We start from the raw sequence: 22,507 nt of genomic DNA on the forward strand, positions 1-22,507 counted from the left end.
TGCTGTAAAACAGAAAAGTAAAAGAGCTTGGATCGTTTGTTAAAAACCCAGACATAAATTATCATTACAAAATGTTATTTTGCTTTTTTATGTGACGCTATTTCTGTCCTTACACTGAAATTGTTTATTTTTAAATACTTTTCTGATTTGAGAGATTTTTCATATTTTATGGTCTTGTGTGTGTGTAAATTGATTTTCATTGCCTATTTGCTTCACTTTGCTTCTATTATAGTCTGCTATTACAACCTGATTCCCAAAGTTTCAAAGTAATCTGAACTACCCAAGTACAAGCACATACATACTAGTGATGGGTCGGGCAACACCGATGCGTTGGCGCATGTGTCGGTCTCATAGAGCGAAACCTGTGTCGACGTGTGTATCGCTACGGAAAAGTCACGTGACAGAAACAGTTCCTGTATCGGTCACGTGACCGATGTTTCTAACTGATTGACAAGCCTTTATAAAGAAGCGCATCTGCCAACGAGATGCATCAATTGTGGTGGAGAACATACTGCTGCTTATCGCGGCTGTGAAGCAAGCAAAAGGTCTGAAGAAATAAAAAAAATGAAATTTGAGCTTGGAATAACTTATGCTGAAGCTGCAAAAAGGATCCCATCTCAGTCAGAAAAACCCAAACCTACAGTTCAACACACGGCAAATTTCAAACCTCTAGAGAAATCTCCAAAAATTGATGAAGACTCACTAATTGTTAAAAAGACAAATTTTGTTCTTTTCATGGTGGAAGTGATTAATTGTACTGCTCAGACGACAAAAAAAACAGAAAAAATCAAAATAATAGTGAAGGCTGCAGAAAAATATCTGGATGTTAAAGATATGAACTGGGAGATGGTTGGAAGCATGATGGAAAGACCAATGGGACCATCAGAAACTGGCAGAGGTACGATGACCTAGAGTAAATTAAAATTATACGGGCAAATGTAATTTAGTATAATTTAGTATTATGTGGGTTTAAGTTACACAGGTTATTTTATTGTATTTTTTTTTTTTTTTTTTTTTGGGGGGGGGGTGAATCGTTTCCTGTTTCCTTGCTTTACTCCATATCAGTTGGTGGCGGTAATGCACATTTCACAAGTTTGCCAACCGCCATAAAATCTCATAAGAAGAAGAAGAAGAAGAACGAGATGCATCTGCCAAAACAATCTTCCGTGTTTTGTGAATATAACATTTATCAAAAATTATGGAGCTTCCTCAAGGAAAAAGAAAGGTTTCTGCCATGTGGGACCACTTTGATCTCATTTCGGAAAATAAGGTATTTGTTTTAATTTCCTTGTTTCATCCTGTTCCTCTCAGAGTTTCCACTTGATTTTCTGAGTAGAAATTCATTTCAAAGTGACCTTTAGTTTACTGTCCGTGTTTTTTTTTGCAGGTTAAATGTTGCAATTGCTCAACAGAGCTTGCATATTTAAATAACAGCACCTCCTCAATGCTGAGGCATTATAGGGCCAAGCATGAGCGTGAAATCCATTATACACCCATGATGAACTCAGGTATACAGGTATTTTACAACTTACTGACTTTGTTTTATTGATAATTCTGAATAATTTACACTTTCTCATTTTTAACCATCAAGCTTCCAGGAAGCAGATGCTTGATGAGGCTGTGCTTAATTTCATTGTAAAGGACTGCCAGCCCCTCGCTGTTGTGGAGAATGAAGGGTTCAGGGAGCTGGTTCAGCTCCTTGAGCCCTCATATGTTTTGCCAACCAGAAAGGTTTGTGTGGAAATTATCTAAAGTGGTAGTTTATTCATCAAATTTATTTTAAATATATTGATTTTCTTCTGGTTTGACTTGGTGTGGTTTTCAGACCATCAAACAACTGTTGGCCAAAAAGTACGAGGAGGAACGGGAACGAGTGAAAATGGAAGTACAGCAGGCTGTGGCAGTGAGTATAACCGCTGACATGTGGACATCTGTGAACATGGAGGCTTACTTGGCTCTAACCTGTCACTACATTGATGAAAATTTGCAGCTGTGTACATCTGTGTTAGGTGTGCAATACTTTCCACAAAGTCACACTGCTGACAATTTGGCCCAAGTAAAAAGGGCCATGATGGAGGACTGGGCTATAACAAATAAAGTAAAGTGTCTTGTGACTGACGCAGCACCAAACATGATTGCATGCGCTAGACAACTCCAAATTCGGCACTCAATTTGCATTGCACATAGTCTCAATTTAATTGTTAGAAAATCATGTGATCAGATCCCCACTCTTACATCCATCAGACACAAAGCCAGGCACATTGTCACATACTTCAGATCGAGCACCACAGCCAAGGAGAAGCTTGCTCAAGTGCAGCAACAGATGGGGCGACCAACCCTGAAACTTATCAATGAGGTGCCAACACGCTGGAACGGCACGTATGAAATGCTGTCAAGGCTGCATGATGAGAAGGAAGCAGTGTGGGTATCTCTGGCCTCTCTAAAAACAGATTTGACTCCACTTACAGCTGATGAGTTTACCATCATAGGAGAAACACTACTTGTGCTTGCTCCTTTCCATCAAGCTACAGTGGAGTTGTCTGCAGAGAGGCGAGTGTCAGGATCAAAGGTCATCCCAATGATGAAAATGCTCTATATGGCACTTGAGCGTAATGCTTCAACCTTGCACACTGACACAGCACGACACCTACATGAACACCTGAAGCGTCGAGTTACAGACACTGCTTCCAACCTGGAGTCATTAAGTGTGTTGACCCTGGCAACACTTCTAGACCCCAGATTTAAATCACTTGGGTTCCACAGTTCCTCTAAGTGCAATGAGGCCCTCAGCAGACTGCGGACAGAATGTGCCTCAATAGTTGGCAGCTCAAATGAGCCCCAGCCGGGAACATCTTCACAACAGCTGTCTGCCCCCGCTCCAGGCATGATATTGAGCATCATTTCTTTGTTGTTTGTAAATCATGTACTAAAATACCTTTTTTTTTTTTTTTTTTTTTTTTTTTTTTTTTTTTTTTTTTTTTTTTTTTAGATGACCTTTGGGAACATTTTGATCTCGAAGTGGGGAGGCAGACCAAAAGTGCCACAGCTGATGCCATCCTTGAGGTGCAAAGATACATGGCAGAGGGCAATATTGCGAGGTCCCAGGATCCTCTTTTATATTGGAAAAACCAAAGGACGGTTTATCCAAACCTCTTCCGCCTGGTCTTAAAATTCTTGTGCACTCCAGCTTCATCTGTGCCGTGTGAGCGGGTGTTTTCCACAGCTGGAGAACTAGTATCAAAAAAGCGCAACAGACTGAATTTTAAAACGTTGCAACAACTTATTTTTTTGAATAAAAATTTGTAAAAAAAAATACCAGTGAACAAGCATCTTCATTTACTACATGTTTACTTGGAGATTATTACATTATGATGCAGGTTCTCATTATTCATTGACTGTGTCTAAAATATCAAATATGTTTTAATAATAATACAATGCATCATACAATGAATTGCATTATATTAGTGTATATAATAGGTCATCAAATCAGTGTCAGTTAACTCTGTCAACTAGGTTGCCTGTAGGGATTTTTAATGTCCAGCAGGTGTCAGTATTCAGTGACACAGTATCGACACTGTATCAATACAGTTTGGTAATGTGTCGAAACGTTTCATGACGCCTCATCAACCCATCACTAATACATACCCCCCACCCCACACACACACACACACACACACATTTCATTGACTTGCATTCATTTTATATGGCCTAACCCAGACCCTCACCCTAACCCTAACTATTACCAGTCCTAAACCTAACCCCAACTCAAACAACAAAACTTTACCATATAGGGACCAGTTGAATGTCCCCATATGGACCTGTATGTCCTCGCATGTATAGATAGATAGATAGATAGATGATAGATAGATATGGATGTACACACACAAATCCCTGCAAACAAACACTGTGAACGTTTTCTGTCACATCCAATTTATTTAAATCACTGAATAGTGCAAATAAAAAAAACATACTCAAGACACTTAATAAAGTTAGATTTAATCATTCATAAAGACAGACTGCCTATAATGATTGCATCTAGTCATTGACTTGCTTCACTCCTATTGGATGAGTATATAACAACAGTGGACAGCTGTTTTCATTAAACTACCTTTTTTGCACACAAGAGGGAACACAGGAGCACTGCATCCAGGAATACTTAAACAGAACAACAAACAATATGAATCTACATAATGAATTTTATGCATTATAAGACAAATAACAGCAGAGTGAGATGGGATAGGAATCACATTGATTTCATGATTATGTGGAGAAAGAAAACTACACACTTGCCAATGAGGTTAAGGCAGTTTACACACCACAGCTCTTAACTCATTCAGGTCAAACATCTCAAGGGCAGCAAAAATAATTAAGGCCAGCCATTTCTGCATTCATTTACTTATTTTTTGTTTGTAGATTTAAACAAACAGGATCAGCTGATTAAAAAATACAGCAATGTTATTATTTCCATAGAGAGTATATATTTGAGAGATTGAGCTTCAGTTAATTCCATTATTTTATAAGCAATCTCTAGAAAATGAGTGTTGAATTTATGCGGGGTTGTTTCTATGCTGCTGTCTAAGATGACACAGAAAGATGGTAAAAGTCAGAGCGATTCCTCCCACAAATGCAGTACGAGCCACAGGAGGAATGAAGACAAAATTCACAGCCTAAAACAGAAACAAGAGAGGAAAGCAAGGTTTGACAATCAACATCCTTTGTACATTTCTCTTTAGTGAATGTGTGAACAAAAAAGTAAAGTATGTCACCTGCATTGTTGACCAATACACGACCCCAGCCTGCAGTGATAAACAGATTGAATACAGCACTTAAACACACTGTTATATCATAGACCAGTAAAACCAGTTATCTTTCTTTGTACCTTGTAAGACATCCAGAATTTCTGTCGCCAGTCTTCAAGTGGGTCGTCTTTGTTTTCTAATAAACTTAAACCTGAAAGACAAAAATTCAGTTCCTTATTTAACCATTGCATTTCTGATTATTCTAAATTATTCGATTAGTCATGCAGATCCTCTGGAACAAACTGAATTAAAATATTAGTTTAACATTAAGATATATTTAAAATCCTAAATGTAGCCAAAAAGTAAACCATCACCATCTCTAAATACATAAATACATATCATTTGATTTTTGTTGTTTTAAGTCAGATCACAGGTATTTCCAGAAAAAAAGAAAGCTGCACCTCAGCATCTACAACAAGACGAGATGATTCACTAGACCGTTGTGTCGTTACACACGGCAACAGGGAGGAAGCAGCACCACCGACATCCAGTGGTGGATGAAGTGCTCAACAGTAGTACTAGAATAAAAGTACTGATACTGATAGTCAAAACTTTTTCAAGTAAAAGTTACCTGGTCAAACATATACTCAAGTATTGAAATATTCACTTTTGAAAATATTTAAGTATTCAAAAGTACATGCATTTAAAAGTACTTAAGTATTCAAAATAGAAATAACATGTACTAATATCAGTAAATATCCTTGTGATTTTCAGAGTAATTTTAAAGAACCCTTTCAGAAACCACCTGATGCATAGAACCAGCTGCTACAGAGTCTACACCACTTGTAAAGAATGTCAGCATAAAATTGCCTAAAAACTTAAGGACAGCTATTTTTTTAATATTTTTTCTTATTTAAAAACAACCCAAAAACTAATCAGGATTTTCTTGATTCTTCTCACACTTTCCCTATGGAATAGAGGTTTAAGGTTCGATTCAATTCAATTCAGTTTATTTATATAGCACCAAATTCACAACACATGTCATCTCAAGGCACTTTACAGTTCAACCAGATCATACAGTCAAATTGATACAAAGTTTTCTATCTAAGGAAAACCAGTTGATTGCATTGACTCATTGACTCAAATACAATCCCTCACACTAAGCATGCTTGTAGCGACAGTGGAGAGGAAAAACTCCCTTTTAACAGGAAGAAACCTCCAGCAGAACCAGGCTCAGTGTGAGCGGCCATCTGCCGAGGCCGACTGGGGTTCAAGGAGAGAGAAGCAGAGATACAAAAAGCAGCTGTAAAAGGCGGCCCCGTCCAGGAAACACACAGCCAGGCAGACGAGCTCCAAGGCAGCTCCCATGCCAGAGGACGAAGAGAGCACATCCACTCAGTCACGGTCAGAGAAACAGGACCACACTGGAAAACAGGCTGATCTCCAACATCTATAAACAAGGGTGTTGATGGAAGCAGCACAGCTGATGTTTCTTTCCAGGATGACGTCACAGCCAAACAGGAACAGACGAGGCAAAGCTACTCTGAAGAAAAGCAGAGAGAGCAGAAGGTTAGAGATTGAACTAACAGATTCTGCAGAATAGGAGAACAGAGAGAGAATGAAGCAGAATGATGAAATGGGGGTCCCTATGTCCTCCAAAAGTCTAAGCCTATAGCAGCATAACTATAGGTTGAGTCGATCACCATAAAGAAACTCCAACTATGATTTGAGAAATCCTCTAACTGAACAACTTGAATACAAAGCAACAACCAATGCCTTAAAATGTAAAAACAACAAATAATATGTACCAAATGTGGATTTCTCACATTTCTGGGATGTTGTGCAAATCTGTAAATCTAGTGGTGTCCAAATTCAGTCCTAACCGCTGCTATCTTGCATGTTAAAATTGCATTTCAATTAAGAAAAACAGCAAACATGGATTACAAAGCTAAGCTGAGCCAAAAGGAACAAGAACAAGTAACTAGCAGCTTCCTTGAAATGTAGTAGAGTAGAAAGTGCAATATTTGACTTTGAAATGTACTTGAGTGAAAGTTATAAGCCCCCTCCCCCCCCCCCCAAAAAAAAACTTACTCAAGTAAAGATACTCAACAACAGTATTTAAGTACAGTAATCAAGTCAATTTACTTTGTTACTTTCAACCACTGTCGACATCATATCCCATTAACAACATGCATTCTAAACAAATCATTGCCTCAACGAATACATTTTGCAAAAAAAAAGAAAAAAAAAAGAAAGTGCTATTGAGCCTAGGTGACACTAAAACTGAGTCTCCTTAAAGGGAGCTTTGTTTTATTTGCTTTACCACCTGGAAATGAGGCTGATTAGTGGGACCTCAGCCTGCTCTATTTCAGTTGTTTTTGTTCTTCGATTTTATGGTGGTTGGCGAATAATTGCTGCTTTTATAAGCAAACTTAGGGCGTTAACTATTTTCTTTCAGCCATTTTTCAACTATGAAGGATCGACCCTCATCTGACTTTACTTAAATGTCAGAAATGGTAGAAAGAAAAAAACCTACCCTGTTACATTTATTTAATTATTGAAAATGATTCAATTTTCCATGTGTGCTTTTTTATTAGTGAGAAACTAAAATCTAATTTTGAGTTTTTATATTGAATAAATGTATTCAAATTAAAAGTTGCATTTTATAAGTAATTTCGGGGTTAGGTTGTGTTGTAACATTATAGATTATTCATCTAAGGCTTTTTAATAATCTCTACCTAGGATAGGAAGTAACAGAGTTTGAAGAACAAAGAAGTTTATCTATTTACCTGTGACATTCTGTAAGAGGTCTTTTATTGAGCAGAATATGGGGGACTCTCCTTTCCATATCATCAGTAAATGTCAGAAGCATTCTTGTTCTATCAATGTAATGTATGTCATATACTAATAATTCTCAACACTGACCTATGAATTATAAGATAAATTCCACAGAAATTAATGAATGGAAAAAAAACCATCCAATACCATGGAAATAATTACTCTAAGTGTCTATTATAAAGACTTAAGAAGAAGTAGTTTTATAACTAAAATAGGGATCGCTGATTAATGAATGGTGAACACTGAAGGGCAGCAAAGGCATATCTGTGTATTCCAGAATTCAGCTGCAGTTTATTGTGTTCTTTTTATGTTGCTAAAAAAAAAACAAAAAACAAATAAGATATCTCTAGGTCTGAAAGGAATCTGTATCCAATTATATAGGTTCAGTGGGGACCTGGTTCCTTTCTCCACTGGTTACTGGGCAACACAGACAGACAATCCACACATACGCCCCTATCTAAGGGAGGTTTAGTGGAAAGCAATTAACTTAACTATCATTTTTGTCTGTGGGAGGAGGATGGAGGAATATCTGGATGGAACATATAAAGTTGATGCATGGGAAAAACATATTAAACACGCATCAAATGCAAAAAATGCATCACTTTGAAGCTCACATTGTTTGTTGTTTTTGAAACATTTTTATTCAGATTTTAAGTTTCGATGAGCCACTTGATTTTGTTTAGATTAATTATGCTCTCCCATTACACAGATGCACTGATAGGAGCTGAAAATCCCTGGTTTTGAAATTAACCGCTTAACTTTATTTCAGTGTTTGACAGATATTTTTGTCAAACGTCAACTGATAAAGGCCTACAAAACAAGTGCATCTTTGAACAGGTTTTTGACAATCCATCCATCTATTTTCTGCCACGCTTATCCCAAACTGGGGGTGTTGGTGCCTATCTCCAGCTGCCTACGGGCGAGAGGCGGGGTGCAGGGCAAGAAAACGGGACAAGCAACCATTCAAGCACACTCTCACACATAAGCAGAATTTTCGTGAAGCCAAATAACCTAACAGCCATGTTTTTGGACTGTGGGAGGAAGCCGGAGTCCCCGGAGAGAACCCAAGCATGCTCAGGGAGAACATGCAAACGTTTTTGAACATGCTTACCAATATAAAAAGCACTGATAGTAGCAGGAGCTGCAATCAGCTGATCCAGAACCACTTTCTTCATCACCGCCTTCGCTCCGCTCCCTGGCAGTATCCTCTCCAGGCCTCTGAGCCAGTGATAGTTAAAGTTGGCATGGAAACACAGCCCCACAGCCGCCACTCGAGCTGTCTGACACCAGTTGATCTGGGCTGACCCCTCAGACTCAGATCCAGTGGGATTTTTACCCAGGACACTCTGCTGTATGAGGTCAGCTGAGGCAAACAGCGCCGTGTATCCCAGGACGTTGCTGATGTAAGGATGAGCCTTGAAAAAGGTCCAGGCCCGGTTCATGGTAAAACGTCTAATCAGAAGGAGCATGTTGGACATTTAGAATACAGCGGCTTGCAAAAGTAATCACACACTTTTAAGATTTATGAAACGTTATTAGATAACAAATTTTCCTTTACATTTTTTAGATATGTTTAACACAAACCTAATAAATAAACCATACAGAATCCATAATGTATTGTTTAATATAGCTTATTTAATCAAAATACATAACTATCAGTTTTATGCATTTTGAATTTTGAAAAATGTATACTAATGAGTGTATTTATTGCAAATTCATAAAGTTTATTTGTTTTGAATTGCACAATAATCAGGCTACCTTTATGCCTATTATATTAATAGGTTGTGTTAAAATAATATAAAAATGTATTATGTAATAAATGTACATAAATCGAGTTTGCATGTTCTCCCTGGGCATGCGTGGGTTCTCTCCTGGTACTCCGGCTTCCTCCCACAGTCCAAAAACATGACTGTTAGGTTGATTGGCTTCTCTAAATTTTCCTTAGGTGTGAGTGTGTGTGTGAATGGTTGTTTGTCCTGTGTGTCTCTGTGTTGCCCTGCGATGGACTGGCAACCTGTCCAGGGTGTACCCCGCCTCTCGCCCATTGACTGCTGGAGATAGGCACCAGCACCCCTCGCGACCCCAATTGGGACAAGCGTGTAAGATAATGGATGGATGGATGGATGTACATAAATCTTGAAAATTGTGTGAATTATTTCCATGGGTGCATTGGTCACTTTAAATCCTCAAATCTCCTTTCATTTAAATCAAAATAACCTTTAGAAAGCTCAAAGAATTACTCTAAAAAACAAAAAGCAAAAAGCTTTTGTAAGTCTGAAAAAATACAAACCCAAAAACTAGGCAAAAATCCTTAACCCCTAGAACCCTACGGACCCACCGGTGGGTCCAGCTGCTACGTGACCTCGTAATTTTAGCAAACCCCCAGTATTGATGTAAAAAACACATTTGGCACAGTTTGGTGACATTTTTGGATAAATGTGCCAAAATGGCCCCTCCGCCTAAGAAATTTCTCACTAATACCATTCTAAAATAAATGTGATTCATCTGATTAAGTCCAAATTTGGTATATTTTTACACAACATTTAGATTTAAACGTCTGTACTACTTTTTTGTGCTATAAATAATATTTTGGTAGTGTTTTGCAATGTTTATTTCAAATAAAATTTTGGCGAGGTTAAAAAAATGCAACATATTTTGTATTTTGTCCCTAATATTTCAGGCAGGGTCAAAGCTACAATGGTGCTGACACCAGAAAACCATTCTATGACATCTTACCTTTACAGAGGTACCAAAAGTTTCTTCTTAAATCTAATAGCTGTGAGGCTATAAGTGATTTACTTTTGTGTGTTTTTGTCAGGCAGAAATTTATTTATACCCCCTGAGGGTGTAAGAGGTTAACAGCAGTAAAATTAATCATAAATGAATCATTAATTAATGATAAATGAATAACTTTCTGAGTTGTAGCTATAATGTCTCAGACTAACAGCCAATATGCAACATCAGACTGTCTGCTAAAAACCAAAAGGTCACCCAAAAATAATTAAAATAAAATCCCATAATTACTACAACATAAAACCTTATATAGTTTTAAGCCTCAAATTATTGCAAATATGTTGGTGAGGAAAGCAAATTTGAATCTCTTTCCAAGCATTACATAAAATAATCATTCCAATCATTTTAATCATTTACTATTTTATTTTTAAGAAAAAAAATTTTTTTGAATCTACTCTTTTAAGGATGATCAAGTCATACAGCTTGGATCTGTTTTTCTGAGCACTTCATTATTGATAGTCTGTTATCTTTTCCAGAGGCGTGTAGCAAATACTTACATTTACTTGAATAACTTTTTGACAGAAATGTACGTCTAGAAGTAGTTTTCTTCTGCACTGTACTTTTTACTTGTAATTGAGAAATATATTAATAAAATATTTCTAATCTTACAAGAACATTCAGAGTGAGTAACTTAGTAACAACCTTGTTTTAAACAGTAGGTCTCCAGACAAAGATGCATAGTAAATGTTTTTTTCAAAATCAGTTTTCTTTTTTTATTCACAAAAAATATGTGGTGAACCTACGGTGTTACCTGAAGGTCAAACCTTTATTCAGTAGTAGTAGATGTCATCATTGGAGGTACTGGGTTTATACGTTTTATATCAAAAAGACAATCAGATCTGAAAATTGAGTTTTCTGCCTGGATTTCTTGTTTTTGAATTTATTTTATTATTCTTTTGCTTGAAATTTTTTTATTTTTTTTAGGTTTTTAACCGCGCTAGTGGCTAGTTTATTGTAAAGGGGGCAGACAGGAAAGGGAGGTATGAGAGAGGGAGAGAGACATGCAGCAAAGAAACACAGGCGGGTTTTGAACCCAGGTTGGCCAAGTCGAGGAATAAGACCTCCGCACATGGATCGAGCACACTAACCACTACATCACCAAGGCATGCCACAATTATTTACCTTTAAATACCAGAATTTGAAAATATTTTCACATTCTGGTCTGTTTATTACATAATATTAAATAATAAATCAGATGTTAGGAGTTACTCAGTAATTCAGTAACCTTTTTACTAACTTTTTTACTCTTGAGTCATTTCTTACTTCTCGCTCTCTCGTGAGTTAAAACATGATGAAGAAGTGCTATTCTTACAACCACTGATGTTTTCTATCTGGTCTCTGTGTTGTAATTTCCCCCCAAAAAAATTCTGATTTAAAATCTAATACAGTTCAGTTTGACAAAAAAGTATATATATATCTTTGAGTCTACACTGATGTGACTCATATTAGATATAGATATTATTCAACCAATTAGGATTGCCTCGCTCCCTCATTCCTCAAAGCTCCGCCCTATAGGGGTACATGGTGATATAATAGCACTGTCTCCCTCCTTAGTTTCTAAAGAGGATTTCTACCAGAGTAAGTTTTTTTTTTTTCCCTAAGTAGGGAGAAAATAAAGGAGAGTATAAAACAACACTAGAAAACAACCTTGGTATTTAAAAATAAATTTACTTACCTGTTACTTTTTCCTAAATCCCCCAATGCCACTAAAACAACCTCCTCTCCTGTTGGCTCTCCTGATCATAGAAAGAAAGAAAGAAGAGTTTTTTCATGGTCAAAGTTTAGCCTCTGTTGAAATGAGTGTGTGATAAAAGCTTTTATCAGTCCATTCTGAGGAATGTGGGAAAACAGCACATGTAGAGATGACTGAGCAATCCCCTGCAGCAGACAGGAGAAGCTCACACTGTCCAACCTCTATGTTAGACTCCTCGCCATGACTTCACAGAGTTTAGCGTTATAAGGTTGCTGTGTTAAAGTTAAGGCTTGTAAACTCTGCAGCCTTCTGGTTGGAAGCACATGTGGCGTTTCTATAAATAGATGAAGCTCCTGCAGCAGCCGTTCCTCCCTCTGACATGAAACGCTGTTGCTTTTCTTTTAATGTTTCATTTTATTTTTTTTACAAAATGTTTCAAAATTTGTTACTATGAAGGTGGTCAAAATGTTTTATTGATGACATTAGGTGAACCAGGCAGAAACTTCTCATTGTGCACATTTACCTTTAAAATGTCCTATTTTTCTCAGAGATTTTTATGACATGGTAAACATTTACTTGCATAACAATTGCATGGTTGATTTTTTTAAAAAACGTATTCCTTCAAATGTTAAAACAGCATAAAAAGTGGCCGGGGGGCATTTAAAGGTGGAGCAAGGCCTCCTACGTGCTCATCCCCATTTTCACTTACAGGTGGTGAGGCTGACATAGTAGGAAAATTGCAAATCTTCTTTTGGAAAGTTAGATTGTATTGTGCATGCTTTTAAACAAAGCATGCACGAGGAGAAATGGGCTTGTGCACGCTCTTACACGCGTTTAATAGTCGTTCCCTCTAAATAGCGGGTACAGGGTTAAGCATGTGCATTTTGTTGCGAGTATAGAGGGCAGGTCTTTTCAAAAATTTGCAAAAATCCTCCACTCTACCTGTAACTTTCTTTGGCATCCAGATAAGCTCAAACCTAAATCGAGGGAGCAGAGGGAACTGGACTAGGTTTTGAGTTTTATATATTAGTAAGCCCACACATATAATGAAATAATATATTTTGTTCCTGTCCAGACTTGGAAAATAATCAAAATAAATGATTTGCTGTTGTTATTGTTTTTTTTAAGTCCGTGTAAGGAACCTGAAAGTTATTTTTTTTTCACTCCATGTCTGTGAATTGGTAGAAATACAGTTTGTGAAAAAATATCTTTGCCTTAAACAATATGACTTTAACTTTGGAAAGAAAAACACAAAAGAAACTAGATCAAAAATAAAAGGAAAAAAACCTGGGCCACCAGTATGGTTATCAAAACTAAATAAAACTCATATATAACCTTGTTGTTTTGGAAAATAATTTATTTTTCATAAAAGGATACAATTCGTTAAAAATAGCAAATGAAGTTAACTTATTGTGTCTAAATCGTAATACTTATTGGTTTCCTTCTGTTTAGACAGAAAGCCCCCACCTGCTGCCATAGATATGTAAAACTCTGCACTTGGAAGGTGTTTTGAAATGGTCAATTAAAGCCGGTAGCAACCATTTGAGCTTCTCCATCTGAGAATGTGATAATAGGGGGGATGGGGGGGAGGTCAGAGTTTAAACGAATCAATTAAGGCCTTGTTAACAACCACAAATGCTGTGTTTCTGCTTCCCGGTCCTTAACAGGCACTTTTTTTATTATTAAAGGACACAATTAAGGCATCTGCCCACACACTTCCATAAGCAATTGACTTTTCAGATAATTGCTGCTCTCGCTTCTCATCTTGTCTCACTTTCTCTTCCAATTTGTCAGTGTGAATGGCATTCATGCTGCCAAAGAAAGAGGAATTTGTGCCTCTGCAATGAGCACTGATGACACTTTGACTCAATCTGTGCACACACAGCTGCAATAGCTGCACTCACTGACAAACACATTCATAAGCTGTTCACAAACCACACCTCTCTGGAGATGTCCACCTCTTCTGGCTTCAGTGCTGCTTGCAGAGACTGACAAACACAGCATCATTCAGGCAAAAAGGTAAGAGGAATGTGTAATTATTACTTTTTTTTTTAAATAAAACATAAGCAAGGATATTTAGAAACTTTGGTTAAAGGTAACAGAATTTAAGTAGAAATAGTAATTGGATGCATTGCTTTTTTGTTATGATTAGCATGTAAAACTCATTTCAAATATTTTATCATTAGAAAGAGTATGTACATTTTTGTAATCACTCTAAATTTACATTAGGAGCAATAAACAATTATTTTCAGCTACTGTTAATTTAGGTTCTGCCCTCTTTAATCTAATTTCTTACTTACTGTCTTTACTTATCTTTACACAACACTGATTAAGATCTGGTAATGAAGAAAAAATATTCTTATTTTAGCTTTGGTCTAAAATGTTTTTTGTTGTTGTTTTTTATTCTAAGCAAAACACCACATAGGGGATTAAAACATAATCATAGCTGTAAATTAAAATGATCAGCACCCTCTTCAGTCTTTCATAAACTAAATTCTGCAAACCGGTTTTTAAGGATCGTAACCTTCGGATGTCATGGAACACAGGAGGAGATGGGATCATTTTTGTCCAAATAATTTTTTTGTTCTTTCAGGTGATTTTGGACATAATCAACAAGTCAAGCAAAAGTAGGGCGAAAGAGGAATATCTTAATTACAGAAACTACTTTTCTATTCACTTAATTTTTTTTAAGGCCACAGGTCTTTTTTGGTGTTAAAGAAAAGTTCCCTTTGAATGATTATTATAGTACAGCATGGTTTAATTATTTTGCAGGTAACTGCAGAGACAGGTATACATAGCAGGATTTTGGTTGCTTGCAGGCTGCTGTTTTAGAAAACATTTTCAGGTTTTAAATGCTTTGATTACAAAACCTTATAAAGGGAGTTATTGGATCTGTCTAGAACCTTTTAACTAACTGAGAAAACTCAGTTAAGAGTTTTCTGATGCAGGTAAAGTTTTCCCTAACTGAAACGCATAAAATACTGCATAAAAATCCTATTTATATTTCTCAGCCATGCGACCTTCTTTCTCTGTGAGCCTTGAGCCCGGTTTGGAGAGAGGCATCCCTTGGGGTCGTGACCTTTTCACCTTTGTGACTTCAGCGGCAGGTCACATGATGCGAACCCTTGAAAAACCACGAAAGAGCCGTCCGTCCAAACGGCAGGTCAACCATCGCCGCTTCCTGCACAACATGATTCAGAGGTTTGTCTTGCTGTCAGTCAAACAATGGAGGAAATCGTTTCATGTAGCTGCTTGTTTTCAAAGGTACCAAAAATAATATTTGGTTTAAAAAACAAAAAGCAAAAATGGAATTAGTACTTAAAAAAAAAACAGTTTGTTCTCTTTTCGTAGTTTAAAACAAAACCTTGGATTTCCTCTTCAAGTCTCTAAAAATACGGTAAAGGGAACATACAAAAATAGTAAAATTTCTTCAAATTACAGACAGCAGATTTGTGGATAAAAAGGTGAAAGACAAAAAAAGAATTTTTATTTTTATTGTTTTAAATGACAGCTATAAACTCTAAGGATTTTGGCAAACATAGTATGTTTCCACATTTGTAATGTATCAGTGGATGCAAACTGAATGCATTTACCTCTAATAAGCATTCATACTATAGGAAAGGATCTACACTGACAACAAAGATGCTACTTTAATATCGCCTTAGACGAGGCTCAGATTGTTTGAAAATAAAAACCAATACCCGAGGAAAACAGTTTATTTTTTATTATTACTCTTATTTAACCAAATCATTCTTCATACATGTGATTTATCATGTTCCAACTTAAGATCCAATTTAAATAAATAGCCTCAATTATTAACAAGTAATTAATTTAAGTTTTTCCAACTTGATTTATTTAAGTTTTCAACATATAAACTTTATAAATTAAGTTGGATCAATTTGATTCTTGTTATCAGTTTTGGTATAAAGCAGGTTCTACATTTAAATGGAATAATTAAATGGAATAATCTACATTTTATAGGGAAATGGGAGTCTAGTTGTTTGGGCATAGAGCTTGGAATCTTGAGGTTCTGGGTTCGAGTCCCACTCCCACAGACTGCCACTCTGGGTCTCTGACCAAGACCCTTAACCCCACACTGCTCCCTGTGCATCCCACGATGGCAGCCCACTGATCCCCAAAGGGATGGTTTAAATGCAGGGGTAAATTTCTTCAGTGTGAGATCAGTAAACTTCATTTATATTATTATTAAATGTAGAGAATTGGTCCATAAATGAAAGCTTTAAGACAGCTATTGACCATTTAGATATTATTTTGATGTTTTTAAAACAACAAAGAACATGGCCATTACTGAACAAAAATAAAACATTTGGTTTCCTTGTAACAAACTGGAATTGAAAAAAGGGTCAGATTTGAATTTGTTTCTTTGCTAATCCTTTTCAGGTAAAAAAAAAATGAATCTGATAATTTTTTTAATGGTTTCTAAGAATATAATTTAATATAATGTATTTTTGGTCAAAACCTATTTTATTTTTCCCAGGTGTTTTAAGACTTTTTAATGTTTGTTTTTAGATATTCTTGTTGTGTTACTGCTTTTTTTTCTACCAGGACGAAAGGTGGAAAGAGAAAGCGACAATATGCAGAAAACAGCCCAAGGTCAGGGTGTGAATCCAGGGCAGCTTTTTCCAGCAGTATATCCTCCACATATGGACCATTACTATCACATCCCTTAGCCAAATGATGCCCGAGGCTTTTAATATTTTAGTTGAGATTGAGAGAAATAAAGAAAGCAGTGTTAAGCTTAAAAGGTTTGTCTGACAGATACACCAGTACAGAAAATGCTGTCCACAGAGGATCTGACGTGTTTTTTAAGATCAACTAAGTTAAAAAGGAAATCTCACTATGTCTTACATTAGGACCTTGTCTGTCTCTCAACAGGAAATTCGCAGACATAGAAGCAGCGAACCACCGGCTATCATCGGCCCTTTATGATAAGGATAAAGAAAAAAGCACACCAGCTCTTTCGGAGCCAGAAAGTCCCCCTTCAGAAAGAGGCTCTCAGCAGGAGACAGATCAATACAGTGTTTACACTGATTTAGAGGGGATTTCAGAGTCAAGGAGCGGCGCCTCTGAGGAGAGGGAAGAGAAGCAGTTGGATGATAAACATCTCTGGACAACACGTCCTCAAAAATCCACCTGCACGGCTAAGATGAACAACCATAATAAAATGAGACAAACTAAGGAAAAAAGAGGGAAAAAAGTTACTCCATCCTCTTATATGAATGACCAGAATGATAAAGACAGCTCTGAAGAAGTAGAGCTACTTCTGTCTGAAAATCCCAACAACAACCAAATCCAAATGAATCCTGTGAACAACATTTCTGAAAACAATCAAAGACTCCCCAAACATCCCAGTTTCATCCTTTTTGCCCCAAACGAGTACAGTTCTCCCCCTTTCTCCCCTGAGCTCTCTCCGTTGTCTCTTGACTCTTGTGATTTCTCTGCTCAGATGTTGAGCGACCTCTCTGGATGCACACAGGAAACCATCACAGATGGTCTGACTGACGTAACCGAGCTCTACAGGGTTAGTAACCAGGACTCAGTGGGCTATATGGACGTAGAATCCTACTTTGAACGTATGTGTTCATGCCAGGTGGAGGCTGGGTCAGAGGTCTGTCCGAATGAGGATACCATGGTTGGAAACCTGACAGACGACTTTACTGGGTCGGAGAACATGCATGAAGAGGAGTGTATATGTAGCCATGAGAACAGCTGTGAAGAAGATCGAGGAGCAACAGCCGATTATTTCCAAAGTCACCTGAGGAGTTCACAACTACCAGGACAAAGCGAATACCCTGACACCAAGCAGGCATATCACGGCATGGAGGGAACCCCCATCAGCCAGGAGTACAGCATCACAGAGCTCCAGACGCAGGAGGGGAACTCCTGCATGCTGGTAAACAGCCTGAACCTTACACCGTTTGAGGGAGTGGCTCAATCTTTCCCTGTTCCTCCTCTTCCTCATCATGAGCATCGCCCCATACTAACACCTCCTCATGAGGATGACTGGCTGTTTCCTGATATCATGAAGGATAGAGACCCTTACCCTTACTACTAAAGCCACACTGGCATGGAGATATAAATCCAGGGCTAAGCTAATATCTAAGAGGAAACTTTGAGAACAAGTTATAAATAGCTAAATTAAATCCATTACTGTTTACTGTCTTTAAAACAAAATAACGTTTTGGAGATTGTAAAACATGGATTGCATGGATATTTTTCACACTGTTTTCTCAACCCACAGGATGAGTAGTTCATTGTATTCACACCCCCCTGAGGTAGCCAATGAAGGGAAGCTAAAATTGAAGAAATTAGATCTCTCTTTTTAATTTTAATAATCTCTCTTATTAATTTGGTATCTTCTTAAGGAAGTTGGTTGCAGTTGTTTGATTTACGGGTATCAAAGTACAGGGGGGACAAATACTTTTACTAGGTAATGTAATGGTTACAGGTATGTCATCCACATTCAAACTGACCCTTATTTACAGTAGCTTAAGTTTTCTTTGTCAGTAAGTATATAGGTTGGTTTTAATGATGTTTTCTCTCTTTGTTTTCTGTCCCTTGAAGCTTTGAAAGTCGTTAAAGCCTCAATTTCTTACAATAAAAAGTCAAATTAATAGAGATGCTGTGACAGTGTTGTTTTTTCTTTTCCAGATTTCTCAGCATTTAGCATCAGGTAGATTTACATTCTATATGTGTTTCTCTGAGTTTCACATACGGTGCAGGCTGTAGAGTGCCAAAAAAAGAAAGTTTTTAATTGGTCAAGACTTATTGTTGATCACATTAATATGTAAATCAAAGAAAAAAAGGCCATCGTGTCATTATTCTAATATTTTTTAGACATGTCACTTCAGTGCCATTCAGGACAGAAAAGGGCTGTGAAAAGGTGCTCACATCCCTTTTTCTTGTTTTTATTTTTGGTTACCCTTAAATATTTTAGATATGTTTTTTTCTTATATAAGAAAGAATCAATCCGGGTAAATAAAATGTAAATTTTTCAAGTAAGGATTCACATTTGAAGGGGAAAATGTCAAAACCAACCTTTGAATACATGTAATAAATAGTCCCAATAAGCCAATTACTGGTTGTGCCACCTTCGATTCTTTGAGATAAGAATGAGTCTTTTCCAATAGTGAGGAATAATTCTTCACCTGATTAACCTGGATAATCACTTTCCATAACTCCGCATGTCCCATCAGTCTGCAGTGATTTTAAATTTTTTTTTTTATTATTAAATTCCTGGATGAGTTTTTTTTTGCACATCTGGAGTAGTTTTAGCAGGTGAGCCACTCCAAGACAGTTTCCCTAATCTTGTGTTGTCCATTTGTGGATGTCTCTCTGTTGTGTTTCACTGTATTTCAAACATTTTTGTTTAACCTTTTTCAGATTAATAAATGTGCGCTACATAGCGCTGCAGTGCCTTGCAGCAAGAAGGTTCTGGGTTTGATTCCTGGCCCGGGGTCTTTCTGCATAGAGTTTGCATGTTCTCCATGGGCTTACATGGGTTCTCTCCGGATACTCAGGCTTCCTCCCAGAGTCCAAAAAAAGGACTGTTAGGTTAATTGGCTTCTCTAAATTGTCTTTAGGTTTGAGAGTGTGTGCATTAGTGTGTGTCTTTGTGATGCCCTGCGACAAACTGGCGACCTGTCCAGGGTGGACCCCACCTCTCGCCCATAGAGTGCTGGAGATAGGCACCAGCCCTACCTCGACCCTGACAGGATTAAGCAGGAGAAGATGGGTGGATGAAAATAAATAAACTTAGAAAAAGTTTATCATCAGTTAATATGCTTGTTTAGAGCAGGGCTTTTGGAGATCTTTTAGCCTTCTTCATGTTGCAAAGCAGGTTTGAAGTGATTCCCTGATTCTAAAGTTATATCAGTAATTAGTTAGGATTTATATATAGGATTTAGATTTATAGATAAAGGATGTTGAAATAGATGTAACATATACCTTTATAGAGATAATATTTTGTTATAGATTTATCATTTAGTGGTTTTCCCCTTAATGTTATAAAAGTAAAACAATCAACAACCTGCTGGAAATCAACATTTACGTTTGGGTTGAATCCCTTTCCGACATGCATAGTGCACTTTCCATCCAGGAGCATAGATAGATATCCAATGTAATGTTGGGAAGCATGTGAGACAACTCCTATTTTATTTCCCAACCATTGGTCTCTGCTGCCTGCAGTAACCAGTAAACTAGCAGAGGAGCACCAGGCTCGGGGCCCTCATTAGCTTTTCAAAGTTTTAATATATTTCCTTTAAAGGTTAGCCTGATCCTTCTGCTTTCACAATTATGTATGGTTGTTTGGTTCTTAGCATGTGACTCTCAGATTGCTAACAGTTTCTGATAAACGGGTGTTTGTAATAAATAAAGTTTGAATTAATGAATTTTGCCTCTTCTGAATGGATGCTGTGGCCTTATTTTGTGTTGAACATCAGATGCATTTCCATAAAACACCTGTAAATATTCATTTTCACGTGGCTATTTGTTCCTTGGGAAAATAAATGTTTGTCATTCACTGATGAGCATTTTCTAGGCATATAAAAGCAGAAACAACACCAGCATAACAAATAATAAGTCTGAGTATCTTGTTTCTTATTGGATTGGGAGCAAGAAAGGACGGGAAAGATGGGTGTATCTGGGGAAAATACTTTTCTTTAAATAGTACTACTTCAGAAATACTCCTAAAATTAGCATTTAAATGTTTAATTGATTATAATTTTCTTAATTGAACGTTCATCGAAGAAGCTGTAATATCAATAAAAGTACATTAACACTGTATAAATAAATGCCCCATATAAAAAAATAAACCTCAGGACACACAAATAAAAGAAACGGCCACATATATCAAAGTTAACCCCAGTCAGATGTTTAATAATTACAATATCATTAACAAAAAAAAGAATAAAACAATAAAAACATGTTTCAAAAATGTTTCAAGTTCCACAGTACCCATAAACAAACATTCAGGAAACAAAAACAAACAAACACCTCAGAGAAGCTCCGGCCTTATTTCTTGCTACAGTTGACCAGGACTCATCTCGTCTCATTTTAGCGCTCCACTCACTAATAGATTTTGTTCTGTTTGAAGCAAGGTTGCAACGTTTAGGCCGTTTATATGACATGTTTAGGTCATAAGAGTTCGAAAAGGCTTCATCACTGTAACACGTGATCTCTGCCTGTTTGGCTGCATGCTTAGTCGGCCTTTTTAGAGAAACAGCCTGACAGAGCAAATCTGAAAAGCTGATTTTTATCTCATCTGGGAGGGTGTAAAGTGCAGCTTTTACACAAAAATAAAGTAAAAAAAAGAAAGAAAAGGAAATACCATTGCAATGGGCTGTTCCATACATGTAATCAGTAGTTTATTTAAATTTTACCCGCTGCTGTAAATCGGAGTAAAAATGTGGATAAACATACTTCGGCTAAATGAGCTTAAACAGAATCATCCCCGATTACCATAGCAACCGCAGAGGCCATGTGATGTCTCACTGGTAAACGTCGAACATAAAACCAAAAAAATCAAACAGTCAGAGCAACATTTCAGAAACACAGTCTTTAGTTTGCATTGGTTCCCATTAAACAAAACACTTTTTTCTAGTAATTTTATCCTAAAAGCAGTAAATTTAAGGAGTCTTTGCCAACTTTGTCTGTTCAAAACATGTTTGAATCGCAGTTTGCAGATAAGTCTAAAGGTTTAACATATGCATTAAGATATGCAGTGTTGAAAAGGATTTCAAAAGGCAAATTTCAGCCTTTTACCCTTCTGCTTCTCTCACCTGAAACCGAGTAAGCAGGTCAATTGATTCGTTTTTTAATTAGTAAAGCAACTTCTGGGTCAATTTGCCCCTTCACCATTTTATGCATTAGCAAATTAAATGAATTTATGCCATTACATCATTCAACATTTTGGTCTAATAATTTCTGCATAATTACCTGTAAATCCCAAACACAAAAAAATTATTTTGATCAAAGAGAAAAAAAAAATTCTATAATGCAAATTTTATATTATTATTTTATTTGCATTCAAAAACTGTTTGTATGATTGACAACATTTAGCTTCTCATTGAAGTGAGATTTTATGGATTTTGCTGTTTGTTTGTTTGAAGCAACTTCTTTCTATTGATAAAGAAACAAATGTCCTCCCTGTTATATGGTCTAATCAAAAAACAATGTTACTTTAATAAAAAAAATTACTTAAAAACAAAAAAAACTGTGTTAAAATTTCTTTTTTTGATTCTCAACTATATTTTTTTCTTTGATTGAAAAGTTTTTTTTCATTGTGAAGTGAAGATGTTTTTGATTGAAGCAACCTTTTATTAATTGAATTATAAAGAAACAAATCTACCTTCCTAATAATTGATCAAAATATCTAAATACCAAGATAAATAAACTGATACCCATGTTTCTGTAAAAATATTTT

The 22,507-nt window shown here is 36.6% G+C and overlaps 2 protein-coding genes across 3 annotated transcripts; one reads left to right on the plus strand and one right to left on the minus strand.

Moving 5' to 3' along the window:
- Window positions 1-3,980: 3,980 nt before the first annotated feature.
- On the minus strand, window positions 3,981-17,000 carry si:ch211-120k19.1 (uncharacterized protein LOC563199 homolog). Of its 2 annotated transcripts, none has more exons than XM_038284202.1 (5): window positions 16,923-17,000; window positions 12,046-12,106; window positions 8,689-9,029; window positions 4,880-4,950; window positions 3,981-4,796 (listed from the first exon to the last, which is right to left on the minus strand). In XM_038284202.1, the coding sequence occupies exons 1-5, from the start codon at window positions 16,972-16,974 to the stop codon at window positions 4,668-4,670; spliced, it is 654 nt and encodes a 217-aa protein (XP_038140130.1). In that variant the 5' UTR covers window positions 16,975-17,000; the 3' UTR covers window positions 3,981-4,667. The 2 variants fall into 2 exon arrangements, with proteins under 2 accessions (XP_038140130.1, XP_038140131.1); XM_038284203.1 differs by lacking the exon at window positions 16,923-17,000 and adding an exon at window positions 12,283-12,319.
- On the plus strand, window positions 13,920-18,865 carry LOC119782971. The gene is made up of 3 exons (XM_038284201.1): window positions 13,920-14,081; window positions 15,073-15,264; window positions 16,960-18,865. Exons 2-3 carry the CDS (start codon window positions 15,077-15,079, stop codon window positions 18,137-18,139), a joined length of 1,368 nt encoding a protein of 455 aa, XP_038140129.1. The 5' UTR covers window positions 13,920-14,081; window positions 15,073-15,076; the 3' UTR covers window positions 18,140-18,865.
- The last annotated feature ends 3,642 nt before the right edge of the window (window positions 18,866-22,507 follow it).

The sequence above is a fragment of the Cyprinodon tularosa genome, unplaced genomic scaffold (assembly GCF_016077235.1).
Source record: "Cyprinodon tularosa strain WSP-4 unplaced genomic scaffold, ASM1607723v1 ctg2, whole genome shotgun sequence".
Taxonomy (NCBI): Eukaryota; Metazoa; Chordata; class Actinopteri; order Cyprinodontiformes; family Cyprinodontidae; genus Cyprinodon; species Cyprinodon tularosa.